The sequence below is a fragment of the Dendropsophus ebraccatus genome, chromosome 9 (assembly GCF_027789765.1).
Source record: "Dendropsophus ebraccatus isolate aDenEbr1 chromosome 9, aDenEbr1.pat, whole genome shotgun sequence".
Taxonomy (NCBI): domain Eukaryota; kingdom Metazoa; phylum Chordata; class Amphibia; order Anura; family Hylidae; genus Dendropsophus; species Dendropsophus ebraccatus.
This window is the reverse complement of record NC_091462.1, coordinates 86,423,165-86,443,659: the sequence shown is the minus strand read 5'-3', so window position 1 is coordinate 86,443,659 and position 20,495 is coordinate 86,423,165. Positions and strand designations below refer to the sequence as shown.

The following is a 20,495-nucleotide window of genomic DNA, read 5'->3' as shown; positions in this document are numbered from 1 at the left end:
CCAAGCTGCTGACAGCTGGGCACCCATAATGTATGTGCCAAGCATAGGGACATGTAAGACAGATGTCAAGAAGAGGGTTATTACAATAATAAATAAAAATAGTAAGGCAGATAGACAGATACATATTGTTGTCATGTTACTATGTCCCCTTACATCAGCCTCATTCTGCTTAAGGGTATTTTCACGCTGAGGAATAGACGTGGAATTTCAAGCGGAATCCACATGAAATTAGCCGCTTCAAATTCTGCCCGTAAAATATGAACATAACATTGCCCTATCGTGTTTAATTGGATTTCCGCTATGTTGTTCACACGGCGGAATTTTCGCCTCAGATCCACTTTCCGCCTCAAGAATTGACATGTCAATTTTTTTAGGCGGATTCCACTAGAGAAATCCTATAGAGGTCAATAGGGGCTTGAATTCTGCTTGCATTCCGCTCTAATTCCGCTCAAATTCTGCTCCTATTCTGCCAGAGCAGAAAACTTCCTTGTCAATTCCTCGCCTATTCCTCAGTGTGAACATACCCTCAATTGCACACCAATGGTATAAAACTTATTTTCCCTACAGATTATTAGATAATCAGTTTTTTTTCAGTGGATGCTTACATATAGGTGAGCTTTACACTTGTCATCTCGAAGGGGAGATGTGATGTAGATCATGCTAGTGTTATCTTGGTCTTTGAGCCCTATGCAGTGATCATCCGAGAAGTGAATACTCTTGGCATTTAAACTTTTCAGTTGACATGTTCTGAATGAGACTTCTATGTCATGTGTGTTACATTGTAACTTAAGATCCAAGTCTTCTAAACCTAGAGAGATGTGACAAAACATATAAACGTATACATTTTACCAAAATTTTATGAGCAAAGTAACATGGTTACAGATCTTCATCATGTCAGTAGGTAATACTGGTTCAGATGCTGGCCCTCTAGGGTTAAACTTTAGACTTAGGCCCTATTCACACATCCTGTTCCTGTCCGCAATTGCGGATCCGCAATAATATAGGACCAATGTATTTCAATGGACCTATACACACATCCGTGTTGTGTACTGGGCTGCAATCCGTTCCGCAAAAAAAAAAGGACAGACCCTAGTACGGACAGTAACTGACACATCCAATACAACTCTATGGGGTCTGTATTTTACTGAAGCAATACGGATGCAATACGGATGCAATACGGATGCAATACGGACTGAATTTGCGGATTGTATACTGACTGAAATTTGCGGATTGGAAAAATATACTGACGTGTGAATAGACCCTTACTCTGAAAAAAGGATTCTGGGGAAAAACGATTCATTTTGACCAAATTTGGCCATATACAGTACATTAGGTTAACATAAACAGATACTAGTATAAACTGCCCACAGCAACCAATAGCTCAGATTTTGCCTTTCCAGAGCTGAAATCTAAACTTATTAGCTGCTAATGGCAGTTTACACCAGTTTATTTTTTTTTCCACACTTTGATAAACTTGGGCCACAGGTTTCATGAAATCGACTATCAATATAAACATTTGTTTTGTATGTTTAAGGCTGCCTTCACACGTACCGTATTGCTGCGTATTTAACGCTGCGTATTTATCGCTGTGTATTTATCGCTGCGTGTTTGGTGCGATTTTTACATGCGAGTTTTGATTTTCACGTGAAAATCAAAACTCGCATGTAAAAATCGCACCAAACATGCAGCGATAAATACGCAGCAATAAATATGCAGCGATAAGGTACGTGTGAAGCTACCCTAAATCGGTGTCAAGCTTTGTAATATACTGTATGTGCTTTTACTTTAAGGGGGTTATTACCCTCTCATTACCCTTTTTTCCATAGGATAAGGTACAGTCATGGCCAAAAGTTTTGAGAATGATACAAATATAAATTTTTATAAAGTGTACTGCTTCAGTTTTTAAAATGGCAATTTGCATATACTCAAGAATGTTATAAAGAGTGATCAGCTTAACAGCAATTACTTGCAAAGTCAATATTTGCCTAGAAAATGAACTTTATCCCCCAAAACACATGTCAACATCATTGCAGCCCTGCCTTAAAAGGACCAGCTAACATCGTTTCAGTGATTGCTCCAATAACACAGGTGTGGGTGTTGATGAGGATAGGGCTGGAGATCAATCTGTCATGATTAAGTAAGAATGACACCACTGGACACTTTAACCCTTTGAGGACCAGGCCCAAAATGACCCAGTGGACCGCGCAAATTTTGATCTTAGTGTTTTCGTTTTTCCCTCCCCCCTTTCTAAGAGCTCTAGCACTTTCAGTTTTTTATCTACAAGCCATGTAAGTGCTTGTTTTTTACAGGAATAGTTGTACTTTGTAATGGCGTCTTTCATTTTACCATAACATGTATGATGGAATCCCAAATATATTATTTATGAAGATATAAATAGGTGAAATCGTAAAAAAGAATGCAATATGGTAATGGTATGGTTCCTGTGTCTACGTAATGCACTATATGGTAACAGCGACATGACACTATTATTCTATAGGTCAGCCCGAACACAACCACATGCAGGTTACACAGATTCTCTAATGTTATATATTTTTTTTTTATGAAATCCTTTTTTTTTGGCAATTAAATATTAATAAAATGGGCCTACTGTCACGCTTATAACGGTTTTATTTTTTCACCTACAGGGCTGTATGGGGTGTCATTTTTTCCGCCATGATGTCTAGTTTTTATTAATACCATATTTGTGAAGATCGGACGTTTTGATCACTTTTTATAGATTTTTTTTAATATATAATGTAACATAAAATCGGTAATCTGCGCACTTTTTTCCCTCTTTTCGTGTACGCCGTTCACCGATCGCAATAACGCTTGTTATATTTTAATAGATCGGACAATTACACATGCTACGGTATATTATATGTTTATCTATTTATTGATTTTTAATATGTTTTATTTATATAATAGGAAAGGGGGGTGATTTCAACTTTTATTGGGGGAGGGGCTTTGGGGTAGTGTAATAGTCTTTTGGACTTTTTTTTTTTACACATTTGAAGTCCCTTTGGGGGACTTGTACATTCACTACTTTGATTTCTACACTGATGATTGCTATGCCATAGGCATAGCATTGATCAGTGTTATCGGCGATCTGCTCATTGAGCCTGCATGTGCAGGCTCAGTGTAGCAGATCGCCGATCGGACCGCAGGGAGGCAGGTAAGAGACCTCCGGCGGTTCGGTTCAATGATCGGGACCCCTGCAGTCACACTGCGGGGGTCCCGATCAGTAAGTGACAGGGGACTCCCGGCGTTTAAGGGGTTAAAGACACATGGCAGCGCGATCGCTGCAGCGTGTCATTACCGGTGAGGTCCCGGCTGCAGTGACTCACTGCAGCCGACCCCCACCTCCCAGGACGTAGAGTTACATCATGGGTCGTCTGGGGGTTAAAAGGAGGCTGGTGCTTGGCATCATTGTTTTTCTTCTGTTAACCATGGTTATCTCTAAAGAAACATGTGCAGTCATCATTGCACTGCACAAAAATGGCCTAACAAGGAAGAGTATCGCAGCTAGAAAGATTGCACCTCAGTCAACAATCTATCGCATCATCAAGAACTTCAAGGAGAGAGGTTTCATTGTTGCCAAAAAGGCTCCAGGGCGCCCAAGAAAGACCAGCAAGCACCAAGACCGTCTCTTAAAAGTGTTTCAGCTGCGGGATCGGGCTACCAGCAGTGCAGAGCTTGCTCAGGAATGGCAGCAGGCAGGTGTGAGTGCATCTGCACGCACTGTGAGGCAGAGACTCTTGGAGCAAGACCTGGTCTCAAGGAGGGCAGCAAAGAAGCCACTTCTCTCCAGAAAAAACATCAGGGACAGACTGATATTCTGCAAAAGGTACAGGGAGTGGACTGCTGAGGACTGGGGTAAAGTCATTTTCTCCGATGAATCCCCTTTCCGATTGTTTGGGACATCTAGAAAACAGCTTATTCGGAGAAGACAAGGTGAGCACTACCACCAGTCCTGTCTCATGCCAACTGTAAAGCATCCTGAAACCATTCAAGTGTGGGTTTGCTTCTCAGCCAAGGGAATCGGCTCTCTCACAGTCTTGCCTAAAAACACAGCCATGAATAAAGAATGCTACCAGAATGTCCTCCAAAAGCAACTTCTCCCAACCATCCAAGAGCAGTTTGGCCACCAACAATGCCTTTTCCAGCATGATGGAGCACCTTGCCATAAAGCAAATGTGATAACTAAATGGCTCAGGGAACAAAGCATAGAGATTTTGGGTCCATGGCCTGGAAACTCCCCAGATCTTAATCCCATTGAGAACTTGTGGTCAATCATCAAGAGACGGGTGGACAAACAAAAACCAACAAATTCTGACAAAATGCAAGCATTGATTGTGCAAGAATGGACTGCTATCAGTCAGGATTTGGTCCAGAAGTTGATTAAGAGCATGCCAGGGAGAATTGCAGAGGTCCTAAAGAAGAAGGGTCAACACTGCAAATATTGACGTGCTGCATTAACTCATTCTGTCAATATAAGCTTTTGTTACTCATAATATGATTGCCATTATATTTCTGTATGTGATAAAAAACATCTGACAAACACACATAAAAACCAGAGGGCAGCAGATCATGTGAAAATATAATATTTGTGTCATTCTCAAAACTTTTGGCCATGACTGTATTCTTGGGACAATTTTGTTCCCGTTCTCAGTGGTGGTTCCAGCTGTCAGACCCCAACTGGTCAGGTTGTTAATCCCTTCTCCTATGGATAGGTAACAAGTTGGGATGGAAATATCCCTTGAATTAGAAACAGATTATAACCAAAACTATCTATTCTTGTACCAATGACCAAAAGTGTTTTTCCCCCTACATCCTAATATCTTGTATCCTGAGTAGTATGTGAAAAATATATAAATCTAGACAAACCTTGTAGAGGCTATGTGCTGTGATCACACCTTATACAACTACGATGGTTCATTAAAATATAGTGTGGGTTAAAAATAATAATGTATAAATAATAATTTATGGCTGGTGTCAGTGATTGGAAGCATAACTTATTTTGAGATTAAAAATCCCCTTGTATGTGTTCCTGCTTATACAGTAACATTAATATTTCACATACTTTGGACATCCCGTCCGTCTTTGCAGTAGCAACCTTCAATTCCATTCACTTTTTTGCACTCCTCATCTTTTGCACAGGAGCATGGGTTATTTTCCGACTTTGGCTCTAATGTCATATGAATATGAGATAGATAAACATACAGTTTAATATGCGTTAGAAATGTATGTCATTATATGTTTTAGATTACTGGAAGACTGTGATACTTTTGAATATAGATATATACATATAGTAGAGCTGTGGGCACAGAAGCTGTACAGTATCACACAGTCTATACAGCTCCATAGCAGAGAATCTAAAGCATGTGACACCAATTTGTCTTCATAATACCAAGATATTCTTCCCTGCATAAAGGTGCCCAGCCTAACAAAGGTCCTGGACATGACAATTCTTATTAGAGCCTTTATAAAGTCCTACACAGTAGTATAGCCTTACCTTTCCTTAATTTAAAGGGGTACCAGAAAGTTATTAAGATTTGTAATTTACTTCTATTTAAAAAAAATCAAGTCTTCCAGTACTTATCAGTTGCTGTATGCTCAGCAGGAAGTGGTGCATTCTCTCTAGTCTGACACAGTGCTCTCTGTTGCCACCTCTCTCCATGTCAGGAACTGTCCAGAGCAGGGGAGGGGAATCCCCATAGAAAACCTCCCCTGCTCTGAACAGTTCCTGTCATGGACAGAGGTGGCAGCAGAGATCACTGTGTCAGACTGGAAAGAATATACCACTTCCTGCAGGACATACAGCATCTGATAGTTATTGGAAGACATTTTTAAATAGAAGTAAATTACAAATCTATATAACTTTTCGACACCAGTTAATTTTAAATATTTTTTTCTGTACCCCTTTAATTAAAGGAATTTTCCCTGACAGTCTTTCACCACAATATCCCAAAATGTTGTCAGTGTACTTACAGGGTCTCATTTAGATAACAATATCTGTGTCCTGTGTCTTACATAGTTATTATACTTAGTGAGAAAAGGACATGACCACAAGTTGCTGTGATAAGCTCGCATAACATGGATCATGAAATACAGTATATTCAGTTTGGCTAATGGATAAAAATAAAAATATTTGTAAATTATCAGCATCCTTAAGAGGATCAACCTATAACTATGCTGGTTTTAGGAACTGGCAAAGTAGGCAGTTGCCCAGGGTCCCCAGCTTTCTAAGGAGACCCAGGGATTAAACCTAAAGGAGCAGCCTGAGGCTGGATACTTTATACCTTCACTCTGTTCAACCACATTTACCATTAAAGAGGTATTCCAGGAAAAATTAAAAATTAGGAGATTGGGGCCGTATTGGGGCCAGGCTTAATTAGAGCCATGGGTACGGCATGTGACCCGCAGCTCTATTCATTACTATGGAGTGACGGAAAGAGACAACTGCAGCGCTCTTCCGATGCACTCGGCTCTTTCTGTCAATCCATAAAAATGAATAGAGCTGCGGGTCACATGTCGTACCCGCTTTTCTATTCATAATACAGAAGCTGGGGCCCGGTAGAGAACGGCGGAGGGTACAGAGCTTGGTCCCCTGCGATCTCCTACTGTTCCCCATCATGTGTATAGGGGAAAAGTTTACTGTTCCTGGAATACCCTTTTAATGCTTAATGCACAGCTGCGACTTTTCTACTAAAGTGTCTCTGTCAATAAAAGGAGAACTCAAAAAATCCAGGGCTGGCAGTGGGGGTGGGCGGGGGGGAACATAATAAAGAATCAATACTTACCCTCCCATGTGGTCACGCCTCCTCCCCATCTTACCACGCCCCCTATCTGTCCATTAGGCAATCAGGGCTTACTTTAGGGGAAAAGATGCAAATTTATGCGCAAATGACTCAATGATAAATCTTACCCCATGTCTTTCTAAGAGCAAAATTATGCATATTTACAATGACCATATAAACATGTAATATGCTTACTTACCTGTACAATAAGCTGCTGGGCATCTGGGTGTTCCCTGCAATTTGTATACATGATATCCTTCTATACAGGCTTTAACTTGCACAATGCTTGACCAGTAGCAGCAGTCACCCTCCCACTGAGCACAGGCGGTAAGGGTTACAATGCCTTCATTTGGAAAGGGATGGGAGCCATTCATCCACATTGAGGCCTCAGTGCCACATTTATTTTCGGGCACACAGCTTTCTGGAAGTCGAATTCCTCCGCTCCCTGTGAATCTGTACCATCCTGTTTTTTGGCTATCACACTTATCACCTTGTGATGTGAAGGTGCCTCTCCAGGGCTCATTGAGTGTCGTATAGCTTGCACATGGATCAGAACATCTGTAGGATCCTTTTTCATTTAGACATTCTAGACCTTGGTCACAGACACTTGTCGCACATTCTTTGTCTTTACACTGGAACCCATCACCAGTGATATCTGACCTACATGAACAAGAGGAATCATCCTCATTGCTTGAGCAATTAGCCAGAGATTGACAGCGATAGAACGTAGGGTCAGAACATTCATCAATATCGACACATTCATTAGCTATGTTTTTGGTGTATCCTTTGGGGCACTCGCATACATATGAACCAAGTGTGTTTACACAGATATCTGGGCAGTTATTAGACCAAGGATAGGCGCATTCGTCAATGTCAGAGCATGTAAATCCATCCCCTATAAAACCTTCACTGCATGAACATTCTTTAATGCCAAAATATTCTTCACATCTAGCATCGGAGTGGCATTCTGAACAATGTTCTGTATCTGGACAAAAATGGAAAAAAAAGGTCAAACTATTTAACACAAAACTCAAAATAGAGCGATAATCGAGACATAAATATATAATTTAGACATAAATACTACAAATACCACAGAAGTTTCTGGATTGAGGGGTTGTTGTCTCCTTGTAACCTTGGGTGCCCTGATTTTCCCAAATCATGTATATGCAGTAGGATAGGATTTTACTTTTTGGATGACTTTGTGCACTTTTCCCTTAATAGCCAGCTGGGTGGGAAGCAGTTGTGTAGCTACCACAGAGGCAGACCACACAACTGCTACGAGGCCCGTGTGGCAGGGGGGTGTCCCTCCCGGCAAAGTGTGGTGTCTCTCCATGGTACCCAAAGTTAACAGCACACACTGGCGGTTTCTCTTGTGACCAGAGGCAGCATTTTACTTCCAGCAGCAAGAGGGCCCCCCTCCCTCTTGATTCAGATACATGGACCTGGCAAATTTCCTCAGTGTTCTGTTCTCCTAGCTCCTTAGCATGCCATTGACGTCAACAGTGTGCTGGAAATCTGGGAGAACAGAATTCTCTGGGACTGCGCGGGTCATGTGAGTATGGGGGAGGGGGGGGGCAGGATTCATGGGGCCCTGTACAATTTCTTGCTATCAGACACCTGAGGCTACGTACTGTATTTATATAAAAATGGGCCCTGTCATTAAGAAAAACTTGACATATTACAAGGACATGTCAAAGGTTTCAGAAGGTTTAGTACTCTCAGATGAGACCCCTACCCATTAGAAGAGAATAAGCCAACTTGAATGCACAGTAATTATCTTAAAGTGGTATTCTCATCTCATAATGGGATGGTTATATGTCCTTGGAGTATGCCATACTTTTTATGAGATAACCCCTTTAATTCAAATAGGATTCAGTTTGGGTACAAAGCATGAACAAAGCTTTCTCCCCACATAGTATGGTGTTGGTATTCTCATGTAGATACCTCCTTTTCTCATAAACTATCATACATGAACTGCTGTGAAAATATGAGAGGCAGGTCAAACTCAACATTAGTATTCAAGCATGGCAACTTACATGATATGTTCTTCACTAAAAGATAAAAAAAGACAAATATAAGATTAGTATGAATATGTTTAAAGTTAAATGCTCTAATTTAGTAGACATATAGAGTGTACCTTTAAATCCTTCTACACGTATGGCGTAATGCCCAGATCCATTGACATGAAGTGCCCAAGATCCTTTTACAGGATTCTCCACAATGTACATGGATCCCCAGGTTTCAAATATCACTGTTTTAGGTTTAGTTTCAGAACCTGCATAAAGCATTGAAAGAATTCTCTGAATTGCAGGTAGGTTTGATGGCCTATTTGTTACTTTTAGGTAAGTGCAGGTCCAACTCCCAGCTTTGTATCAGTCTATGGAATGCTGTGGCCCCTTCATGTTTTGTTATACACAGTCGTGTACATTTTAAAGCATTTTTGCCTCTTATGGCAGCTCTCTGCAACCCTTTCTCTAGACCTACTGTCTTTTCAACAAACTTTGCCTAAAATAATAGCACAAAGAAACCTTGTAAATGGTGTAATATATCTTACCAGAAAAAAATGCTTCTATCCATTTATCAGGATTATTTTCTCCTGCCTCTTTTGTAAAAAAAAAAATTTATGAAATCTGTGAAATCACTTTGAAATCACTGTGAAAAACTGCGGCCCTCCAGCTGTTGCAAAACTACAATTCCCATCATGCCTGGACAGCCAAATCCAAAGCTTTAGCTGGCCAGGCATGATGGGAGTTGTGGTTTCGCAACAGCTGGAGGGCCGCAGTTTGGAGACCCATGGGTTAAAGCATACTTGTCCCCAAACATTTTCTACAAGTGAGAGAGACGTCTGATCAAGAGAAAGAGCAGAGAGGGAGAGAGAGGGAGTTGTAGTGCCCCTCTCCTTGCTCTGTCTATGTAAGCTAGACAGCCCCATAGACTGACATTACGTTGCCAACTTGTCACATTTCTGTGAGAACGCACTAAGCATTGACTTTACTGGGCTCATTCTCCTGATGTTCACAGTCTGAACACTTAGACCCAGACTTTGATGTCAAATAATTTTGTGTTTTGGTGACACTGACTATTTAGGTGATATATTTTACCCCAATGCTTAATTCACACTTCACACTATTTCTCTATAATGTGTGTGCAGTGAATTGGAGACATCATAGAGGCTAGCCTCCCTCCTTTAGCTCACAAAAATAAGAGACAGACTCTGCAGAGGGTAAAACTGCTTAAAAAAAAAAAAAAAAACAGGTACGCATCACGACAAGAGGACAATACATTAAATATATTCCTGCAGCACTGGTAAGACCAAAGAGGATTTAGAAGTAGATTGCATAGTCATACAGTTTGCCAGCTCAGCATCCAGCATCTATCAGTACATATTCACGCTGTTACCATAAGGGTCAATCACTTGCAGTGAGTGGATCATCCCATCTGTGGTCAATATCAGTGAGGTATAGTTATCTGCCACCGAGAAGTTGACAGAATGATCTTCTGCACTGGAGTCCTTCGACAACAATCGACTTGAGCTGTTAATGGGTCTTGATAGAGTGAAGTCCAAATAGTAGAAAACCTTTTAAAGGTATTAGGAAAGTAATTGTAAGTGAATGCAATTATATTGATTGTTCTTGTATGTAAGATGAGAAAAGTTTTTTTTTTCTTTTCTTTTTATTAATTTAATTATTCCAGACATTTATTTCACATAAAAGTCTTTAAAGCAAATGTACCATCAGCTAAATCATTTTTGTTTTTTACATGAGCAGATCGGCACCGGCACAGGGATTCCCAGTTCCCAGTTCCAGTGCCATGCGCTGTTCTTTTCCCATTCATCGGCTCGGAGTACTGGGAGGAGGCCCGCCGCCCCCTCGTGTGATGATATCACCTCCCCTCAATTTTTAAAGCTAATACAGTTAATACACACCATAATATACAGTATGTATTACTTTATCCATGACATGACTTAGAATGTTCATTCTGAAATAATGCTTTCATAACACACTAGAGCAATAATTTGAGGGGCTTATAAGGGACTACATCCAGGAATATGTAGTGGCTAATAGTATTATAAGTGATAACCAGCATGGTTTTACTAAGGACAGAAGCTGTCAAACCAACCGGATATGTTTCTATGAAGAGGTGAGTAGAAGCCTGGATGGGGGCGCAGCTGTGGATATCGTGTACCTGGATTTTGCTAAAGCGTTTGACACAGTTCCTCATGGACGTCTGATGGGTAAGTTAAAGTCTATCGGTTTGGAAAGTTTAATGTGTAACTGGATTGAAAACTGGCTTAATAATCGTACCCAGAGAGTGGTGGTCAATGATTCCTACTCCGAATGGTCCCCGGTAATAAGTGGTGTACCCCAAGGGTCAGTACTGGGCCCTCTTCTGTTTAACTTGTTTATTAATGATATTGAGAATGGAATTAACAGCAATGTTTCTATCTTTGCAGATGACAACAAGCTTTGTAGTACAGTACAGTCTATGGAGGATGTGCAGATATTACAGAATGACTTAGACACACTGAGTGTTTGGGCGTCCACTTGGCAAATGAGGTTTAATGTGGATAAATGTAAAGTTATGCACCTGGGTACTAATAACCCGCATGCATCATATGTCCTGGGGGGAGTTACTCTGGGAGAGTCGCTGATGGAGAAGGATCTGGGTGTACTTGTAGATAATAGACTACAGAACAGTACACAATGTCAGTCAGCGGCTTCTAAGGCCAGCAGGATATTGTCATGCATTAAAACAGGCATGAACTCACGGGACAGGGATATAATATTACCGCTTTATAAAGCTTTGGTGCGGCCTCATCTGGAGTATGCTGTCCAGTTTTGGAACCCGATTCATAAAAAGGATGTTCTAGAGCTGGAGAGGGTACAAAGACGGGCAACTAAACTAATAAGGGGAATGGAGCATCTTAGTTATGAGGAGAGATTAAAAGAATTACATTTGTTTAGTCTGGAGAAGAGACGTTTAAGGGGAGATATGATTAATTTATTTAAATATATAAATGGCCCCTACAAGAAATATGGGGAAAAGATATTCCAGGTTAAACAACCTCAAAGGACAAGGGGGCACTGCCTCCGCCTGGAGAGAAAAAGGTTCAATCTCCGGAGGCGACAAGCCTTCTTTACCATGAGAACTGTGAATCTGTGGAACAGTCTACCACAGGATCTGTTCACAACAAAAACAGTAGAGGGCTTCAAAACCGGCCTAGACAAGTTCTAAGACCAAAATAATATAAATGCATATGTATAGAACCTATCACCCCTCCCCCTTCCCTGTATCCATCCCCTCCGTGGTTGAACTTGATGGACATGTGTCTTTTTTCAACCGTATTAACTAAGTATGTAATAATAGGCATAATACACTAGAGCAATGATATGCATAACACACTAGAGCAATGATATGCATAATACACTAGAGCAATGATATACTGTACATAATACACTAGAGCAATGATATACATAATACACTAGAGCAATGATATACATAATACACTAGAGCAATGATAAGCAGAATACACTAGAGCAATAGTAAGCATAATACACTAGAGCAATAGTAAGCATAATACACTAGAGCAATGATATACATAATACACTAGAGAAATGATATACATAATACACTAGAGAAATGATATAGATAATACACTAGAGAAATGATATGCATAATACACTGGAGCAATGATATACATAATACACTAGAGCAATGATATACATAATACACTAGAGCAATAATATGCATAATACACTTGAGCAATGATATACATAATACACTGGAGCAATGATATACATAATACACTAGAGCAGTGATATACACAATAAACTAGAGCAATGATATACATAATACACTAGAGCAATAATAAGCATAATACACTAGAGCAATGATATGCATAACACACTAGAGCAATAATATGCATAATACACTAGAGCAATGATATACATAATACACTAGAACAATGATATACATAATACACTAGAGCAATTATATACATAATACACTAGAGCAATTATATGCATAACACACTAGAGCAATAATATACATAATACACTAGAGCAATAATATACATAATACACTAGAGCAATAATATGCATAATACACTTGAGCAATGATATACATAATACACTGGAGCAATGATATACATAATACACTAGAGCAGTGATATACACAATAAACTAGAGCAATGATATACATAATACACTAGAGCAATAATAAGCATAATACACTAGAGCAATGATATGCATAACACACTAGAGCAATAATATGCATAATACACTAGAGCAATGATATACATAATACACTAGAGCAATGATATACATAATACACTAGAGCAATTATATACATAATACACTAGAGCAATTATATGCATAACACACTAGAGCAATAATATACATAATACACTAGAGCAATAATATACATAATACACTAGAGCAATAATATGCATAATACACTGGAGCAATGATATACATAATACACTAGAGCAATGATATACATAATACACTAGAGCAATGATATACATAATACACTAGAGCAACGATATACATAATACACTAGAGCAATGATATACATAATACACTAGAGCAATGATAAGCAGAATACACTAGAGCAATAGTAAGCATAATACACTAGAGCAATAGTAAGCATAATACACTAGAGCAATGATATACATAATACACTAGAGAAATGATATACATAATACACTAGAGAAATGATATAGATAATACACTAGAGAAATGATATGCATAATACACTGGAGCAATGATATGCATAACACACTAGAGCAATGATATACATAATACACTAGAGCAATGATATACATAATACACTAGAGCAATAATATGCATAATACACTTGAGCAATGATATACATAATACACTGGAGCAATGATATACATAATACACTAGAGCAGTGATATACACAATAAACTAGAGCAATGATATACATAATACACTAGAGCAATAATAAGCATAATACACTAGAGCAATGATATGCATAACACACTAGAGCAATAATATGCATAATACACTAGAGCAATGATATACATAATACACTAGAACAATGATATACATAATACACTAGAGCAATTATATACATAATACACTAGAGCAATTATATGCATAACACACTAGAGCAATAATATACATAATACACTAGAGCAATAATATGCATAATACACTGGAGCAATGATATACATAATACACTAGAGCAATGATATACATAATACACTAGAGCAATGATATACATAATACACTAGAGCAACGATATACATAATACACTAGAGCAATGATATACATAATACACTAGAGCAATAATATGCATAATACACTGGAGCAATGATATACATAATACACTAGAGCAATAATATGCATAATACACTTGAGCAATGATATAAATAATACACTGGAGCAGTGATATACATAATACACTAGAGCAGTGATATACACAATAAACTAGAGCAATGATATACATAATACACTAGAGCAATAATAAGCATAATACACTAGAGCAATGATATGCATAACACACTAGAGCAATAATATGCATAATACACTAGAGCAATGATATACTGCACACAATACACTAGAGCAATGATATACATAATACACTGGAGCAGTGATATACATAATACACTAGAGCAGTGATATACACAATAAACTAGAGCAATGATATACATAATACACTAGAGCAATAATAAGCATAATACACTAGAGCAATTATATGCATAACACACTAGAGCAATAATATACATAATACACTAGAGCAATAATATGCATAATACACTGGAGCAATGATATACATAATACACTAGAGCAATGATATACATAATACACTAGAGCAATGATATACATAATACACTAGAGCAATGATATACATAATACACTAGAGCAATAATATGCATAATACACTGGAGCAATGATATACATAATACACTAGAGCAATGATATACATAATACACTAGAGCAATGATATGCATAATACACTAGAGCAACGATATACATAATACACTAGAGCAATGATATACATAATACACTAGAGCAATAATATGCATAATACACTTGAGCAATGATATACATAACACACTAGAACAATGATATACATAATACACTAGAGCAATGATATACATAATACACTAGAGCAATGATATACATAATACACTAGAGCAATAATATGCATAATACACTTGAGCAATGATATACATAATACACTGGAGCAATGATATACATAATACACTAGAGCAGTGATATACACAATAAACTAGAGCAATGATATACATAATACACTAGAGCAATAATAAGCATAATACACTAGAGCAATGATATGCATAACACACTAGAGCAATAATAAGCATAATACACTAGAGCAATGATATACTGCACATAATACACTAGAGCAATGATATACATAATACACTAGAACAATGATATACATAATACACTAGAGCAATTATATGCATAACACACTAGAGCAATAATATACATAATACACTAGAGTAATAATATGCATAATACACTGGAGCAATGATATACATAATACACTAGAGCAATAGTAAGCATAATACACTAGAGCAATGATATACATAATAAACTAGAGCAATGATATACATAATACACTAGAGCAATGATATACATAATACACTAGAGCAATGATATACATAATACACTGGAGCAATGATATACATAATACACTAGAGCAATGATATACATAATACACTAGAGCAATGATATACATAATACACTAGAGCAATGATATACATAATACACTAGAGAAATGATATGCATAATACACTGGAGCAATGATATGCATAACACACTAGAGCAATGATATACATAATACACTAGAGCAATGATATACATAATACACTAGAGCAATGATATACATAATACACTGGAGCAATGATATACATAATACACTAGAGCAATGATATACATAATACACTAGAGCAATGATATACATAATACACTAGAGCAATGATATACATAATACACTAGAGCAATGATATGCATAATACACTAGAGCAATGATATACATAATAAACTAGAGCAATGATATACATAATACACTAGAGCAATGATATGCATAACACACTAGAACAATGATATACATAATACACTAGAGCAATGATATACATAATACACTAGAGCAATGATATACATAATACACTAGAGCAATGATATACATAATACACTAGAGCAATGATATACATAATACACTAGAGCAATGATATACATAATACACTAGAGTAGTGTAAGTCTCTGTACTATACCACTAAACTTTATCTGCCCCCCTTATCATCATTCACATAATGTACAATTTAACAGTACTCACCTTATTTAGTTTTGAGAGACTGACGTCAAACACATGGCCAAAACTCAAGGAGGCGATATCTCGGTAAATTAGGTATTTGGGGTCTGTTCTGCCAGCACACAGGCCAGTAATCAGAAAAATTATCTGTAGACAATAATTGAGAATGGGTTTCTAATATAATATGTTCATTGCTAATAGATGTAAGCTAAAAGGCATCTATAAGCAAAATGTTTTTATATAAAGCTTTTGTACTTCCACAATACCTATCCTTCATTTCTGAGTTGACTGTGACTTACGCCATAATTCAGATTCGCACATGGCTCACAAGAACCTATAAAATTCACTATGAACATTTAGATGTCCCTGCGCATGACATCTCTTGGGTATCCCTTTAAAGGGGTTGTCCAGCAAAAATCTTTTTCTTTCAAATCAACTGGCGTCAGAAAATTATATAGATTTGTAATTTACTTCTATTAAAAAATCTATTTAAAAACCTGCAGGAAATGTTTTATTTTCAGTCTCACACAGTCCTCTACTGACACCTCTGTCCCAGACAGGAACTGTCCAGAGCAGGAGAGGTTTTCTATGTGAAATCCGTAGAAAACCTCTCCTTCTCTGGAGAGTTCCTGTCTCGGCCAGAGATGTCAGCAGAGAGCACTGTCTTATGGGATCATAAGAACTGTGCTGTGGTCTAACCTATGCCCAGTGATATGATCATTAGTGCTGGCATCTCTACAGAGCCAGGCAGGGACATGTAAAGGGTACCCAGCCCTGTAAAAAAAAAAAAAAAAAAAAACATTACTTGGACAGCATGTTCTCTCAATGTTTGCATGGGTTTCCTTCCAAAAACATATGGACAGGTGAATTTATATTGTGAGCCCTAATGGTGACATGGACCAAAATTGGCAAACTATGTAAAGTGCTGCGGAATCAGTTGGCGTTATACAAGTAAAAGTATTATTATTATGATACCAAGTGCAATACTATAATATTGTTACATACATGATAATTACACATACTAGCCTTTCTAGATCATTTTGTTCTCTTACTTTTGTTTGCTTTGTCTTTATGAGAGAATATACATCTCTTTTCAGGTTTTCATCGTCGTAATCTTTTGCAGATGCATCAGTTAAGACCAGAATGAAAGAATTATTTGGGGACGCCTCCAAAGCAGCATGAAGGCCTTTGATGACCATTTCTGGGCAGTCCCCACCACCTCGTACTGTCAGATTGTTGAAGAAACTGTCAAATTCACCAATGGAGTATGTTGTTTGCATAGGTCCTATTCCTGGAAGAAGAAAGGGTTAGTGTTATTTGACCTTTCCCAGCTGTAACAAAGCAAGCCACCTTTCCTGGTGCCTGGCCATGACTACATCTCCCTATACTCCAATATATAGGAAGATTCTCCTAAAGCAATGTGCTGACCCCAGCTGATGTATGTAACTATGACCATTGTCATACCTATTTAAAAGTCCACAAACAAAAGATGAAAGTATTCTGTACTGCAGGACAAACCACATGCCGTATATAGATAATTACAACATATAAAAAGTATTCCCATACTTGGATCATTGTACTCCACCATTGTATATTTTCTTACTCCACAAGGAAATCGAGCTGACACTTGATCTAGGAGCCAGCTATTGACCAACTTCAGTTGCTGTAGATCGCCATACATTGAACCGGTGGTGTCCACCAGGTATGTTAAAGAAGACGACTCTGCCAAATGAAGAGACTGGTCTGGTCACCATTATATACAGTTTTATGAAAAGACAAAAGATTTAGCACAAAGTAGGAGTTTGCGCTACATTTTTATAAACAAGAGCAGGGTTTAGGTAAAGAAATTGAGCAGCTTTTGGTGTAATATTATATAATGTTTCTATGTACCTGTATTTGTTGTACACTTGCTTCTTTCTGCTGAAGATACATCTGCAGACAAAACAGGAATGTTTATAGTATGAGCCAAACATTATTGTATGATGATATACATATATATATATAGATAGAGAGAGAGAGAGAGAGAGAGAGAGAGAGGTTATACAATGGAACTTAAAGAGGTATTCCGGGCTAGGTGTGTTTTTAGTGTATGGCTGGGGAGGGAGTGGATATAGACGCCACAATCACTTACCTCCCCAGTTCAGGCTCCGGAGTCCCGGATCGCGCCACCACATTCTGCCATCCCCCTGCCGCTTCCTGGCCTGAGCTGCGGCTTGAGACGTGACGTTTCAAGGAAGCTCAGCCATTCGGAAGCCGAGGTGGGACCCCACTACGAGGGCTGAATGGCTGAGCTGCCTTAAAACGTCACGTCTCAAGCCACAGCTCAGACCAGGAAGCTGCAGCGGCGATGCGATCTGGGACCCGGCACTGGAAACGGGGAGGTAAGTGATCACGGCATCTATATCCACCCCCTTCCCGGCCATACATTAAAAATACACGTAGCCCAGAGTACCTTTTTAAAGAGACTCTTTCAGTAGGTTTATGTGTCCTATCTAAGTGTAAAATAAACTAGTAATAGAGAAGCTGAACAGAATGATGTTTCATTTACAATGTTCTGTTCAGCTGATTTGGTTCTCTCTCCATTATATGAATGATTTTCATGATCACCAGCTCCCTCTGCCTACCAGTGCTGATTGGCAATTTTCTACCCATACTGTGTGTATATATACTGTATATAGGCAAACAGCTGTCTATCAGCAGCCAGAAGGAGTGGTGCAGCACAAAGCCCATTCTCCTGCATATTAGGAGAACGGCTGAACAAAATGATGTAAGTAATACACCGATCTGTTCAGCATTTATGTCACTAGTTATTGTTGCCCTCATTTAAAGCAGCACATCTAGTGACAGCTTTCTGCCTATACTCTTCATAGGCTTAAAGCTGTCAATTGACAGCAAAAGTCCATGCTTGAAAAATCAATATGCGAAAGTAAAACTGGACCAAAGAATAAGTGAGACTTCACTGAAATCAGGGGATCCCTCATTACACTATGGTAGGGTATAAACCTATTGGCAGATTCTCTTTAATATGTCCAGTGATTCAACTGGAAGCTAAGGACAGACTGCAATGGTTATAAAGAAATGTTGTACAGGGGTCGAGGTTAAGCATTTAGCTACAGCCCTGCTCATTAATAATGCATATGCCATGATAATAGGAAATAAATTGTACAATATATAAATTGTTTCCTTTGTTTTCTGAAAAAATGTGATGGGAAAGAGAAAAAAAATGTTTATCTTAAACAAATGAGTTTTAAAGGGGCGCTCCATTTTTACCTTACTTAACAAATGTCCCCATTATGCATTTTGTGGATTATTTCACAGCAAGTAAACAGTTAATCTATGAGAGGAGACACAGGAATTGTTATCTACATCTACAGTGTGTTTGGATGAAAGGCTGCCATAATAAACAATTTCCCTCCACTTAACTAAGGAAAAGATAAGTCAGGACACATCTGTATTATTTGTTTGTTTAGAGAGTTATAAAACACAGACAGAACATACAGTATATTTAATACTTACTAAAGTTATTTGTGGAGCTGCAAAATCTTACTTCAAAGCTTATGAAAAGCAGAATGATAGGGTGCATATGCAGCAACATATCCTCCTTCAGCTTCCAACAGCAACCTAAAAAAAAGTCACCAGGGTTATCCAGGGTAAAAAAAAAAAAAAAAAGGCTGCTTTCTTCCAAAAAACAGCACCCCATCTTCAGATTGTAAGTGGTATTACAACAACCACACATATACTATAAATCGCAGCTACAGTACGTTTAAAAAAAAAAAAAAAATCCCGGATAACCATTTTAATGGAGAAGTCTGGCAAAAATGTACAAGTTGTGGCTGCTGGAGTGGATGATGGCAGAGGGATGCTTAGTGTCCCTCTGGTGCCTTGTGTCACACAGTAACCCCCTGCCATCATCCTCCCAGCAGCCACAGCCCGCACAGCTCTGGGAGTCGGGTCGTGACATCACCATGTTATCCAGGAAGTGAAGCCTTGATGCAGTAGTAAGTGCAGGGCTTTATAAGCATCTCCCGTAATAAGTATATATTGGTGATTTATATAACTTTTGGGGGGCAATACAATACTAAGGAAAAGATAAGTCAGGACACATCTGTATTATTTGTTTGTTTAGAGAGTTATAAAACACAGACAGAACATACAGTATATTTAATACTTACTAAAGTTATTTGTGGAGCTGCAAAATCTTACTTCAAAGCTTATGAAAAGCAGAATGATAGGGTGCATATGCAGCAACATATCCTCCTTCAGTTTCCAACAGCAACCTAAAAAAAAAAGTCACCAGGGTCATCCAGGGTAAAAAAAAAAAAAAAAAAAAAAAAGGCTGCTTTCTTCCAAAAAACAGCACCCCATCTTCAGATTGTAAGTGGTATTACA

General features: G+C 38.3%; 1 protein-coding gene across 1 annotated transcript in view; it reads right to left on the bottom strand.

Annotated features, from left to right (window-relative positions):
- Positions 1 to 17,820, bottom strand: part of LOC138801811 (uromodulin-like) — a 41,004-nt gene extending 23,184 nt beyond the window's left edge. Inside the window, exons 1-9 of the mRNA XM_069984908.1 lie at positions 17,673 to 17,820; positions 17,159 to 17,397; positions 16,131 to 16,253; positions 10,197 to 10,374; positions 8,935 to 9,072; positions 8,834 to 8,848; positions 6,997 to 7,782; positions 5,081 to 5,185; positions 606 to 808 (exon numbers count right to left, since the gene is read on the bottom strand). Coding sequence (XP_069841009.1) covers positions 606 to 808; positions 5,081 to 5,185; positions 6,997 to 7,782; positions 8,834 to 8,848; positions 8,935 to 9,072; positions 10,197 to 10,374; positions 16,131 to 16,253; positions 17,159 to 17,397; positions 17,673 to 17,787 — 1,902 coding nt within the window. The 5' untranslated portion in view covers positions 17,788 to 17,820. The remainder of the gene's footprint in view (positions 1 to 605; positions 809 to 5,080; positions 5,186 to 6,996; positions 7,783 to 8,833; positions 8,849 to 8,934; positions 9,073 to 10,196; positions 10,375 to 16,130; positions 16,254 to 17,158; positions 17,398 to 17,672) is intronic.
- Between the last annotated feature and the right edge of the window lie 2,675 nt (positions 17,821 to 20,495).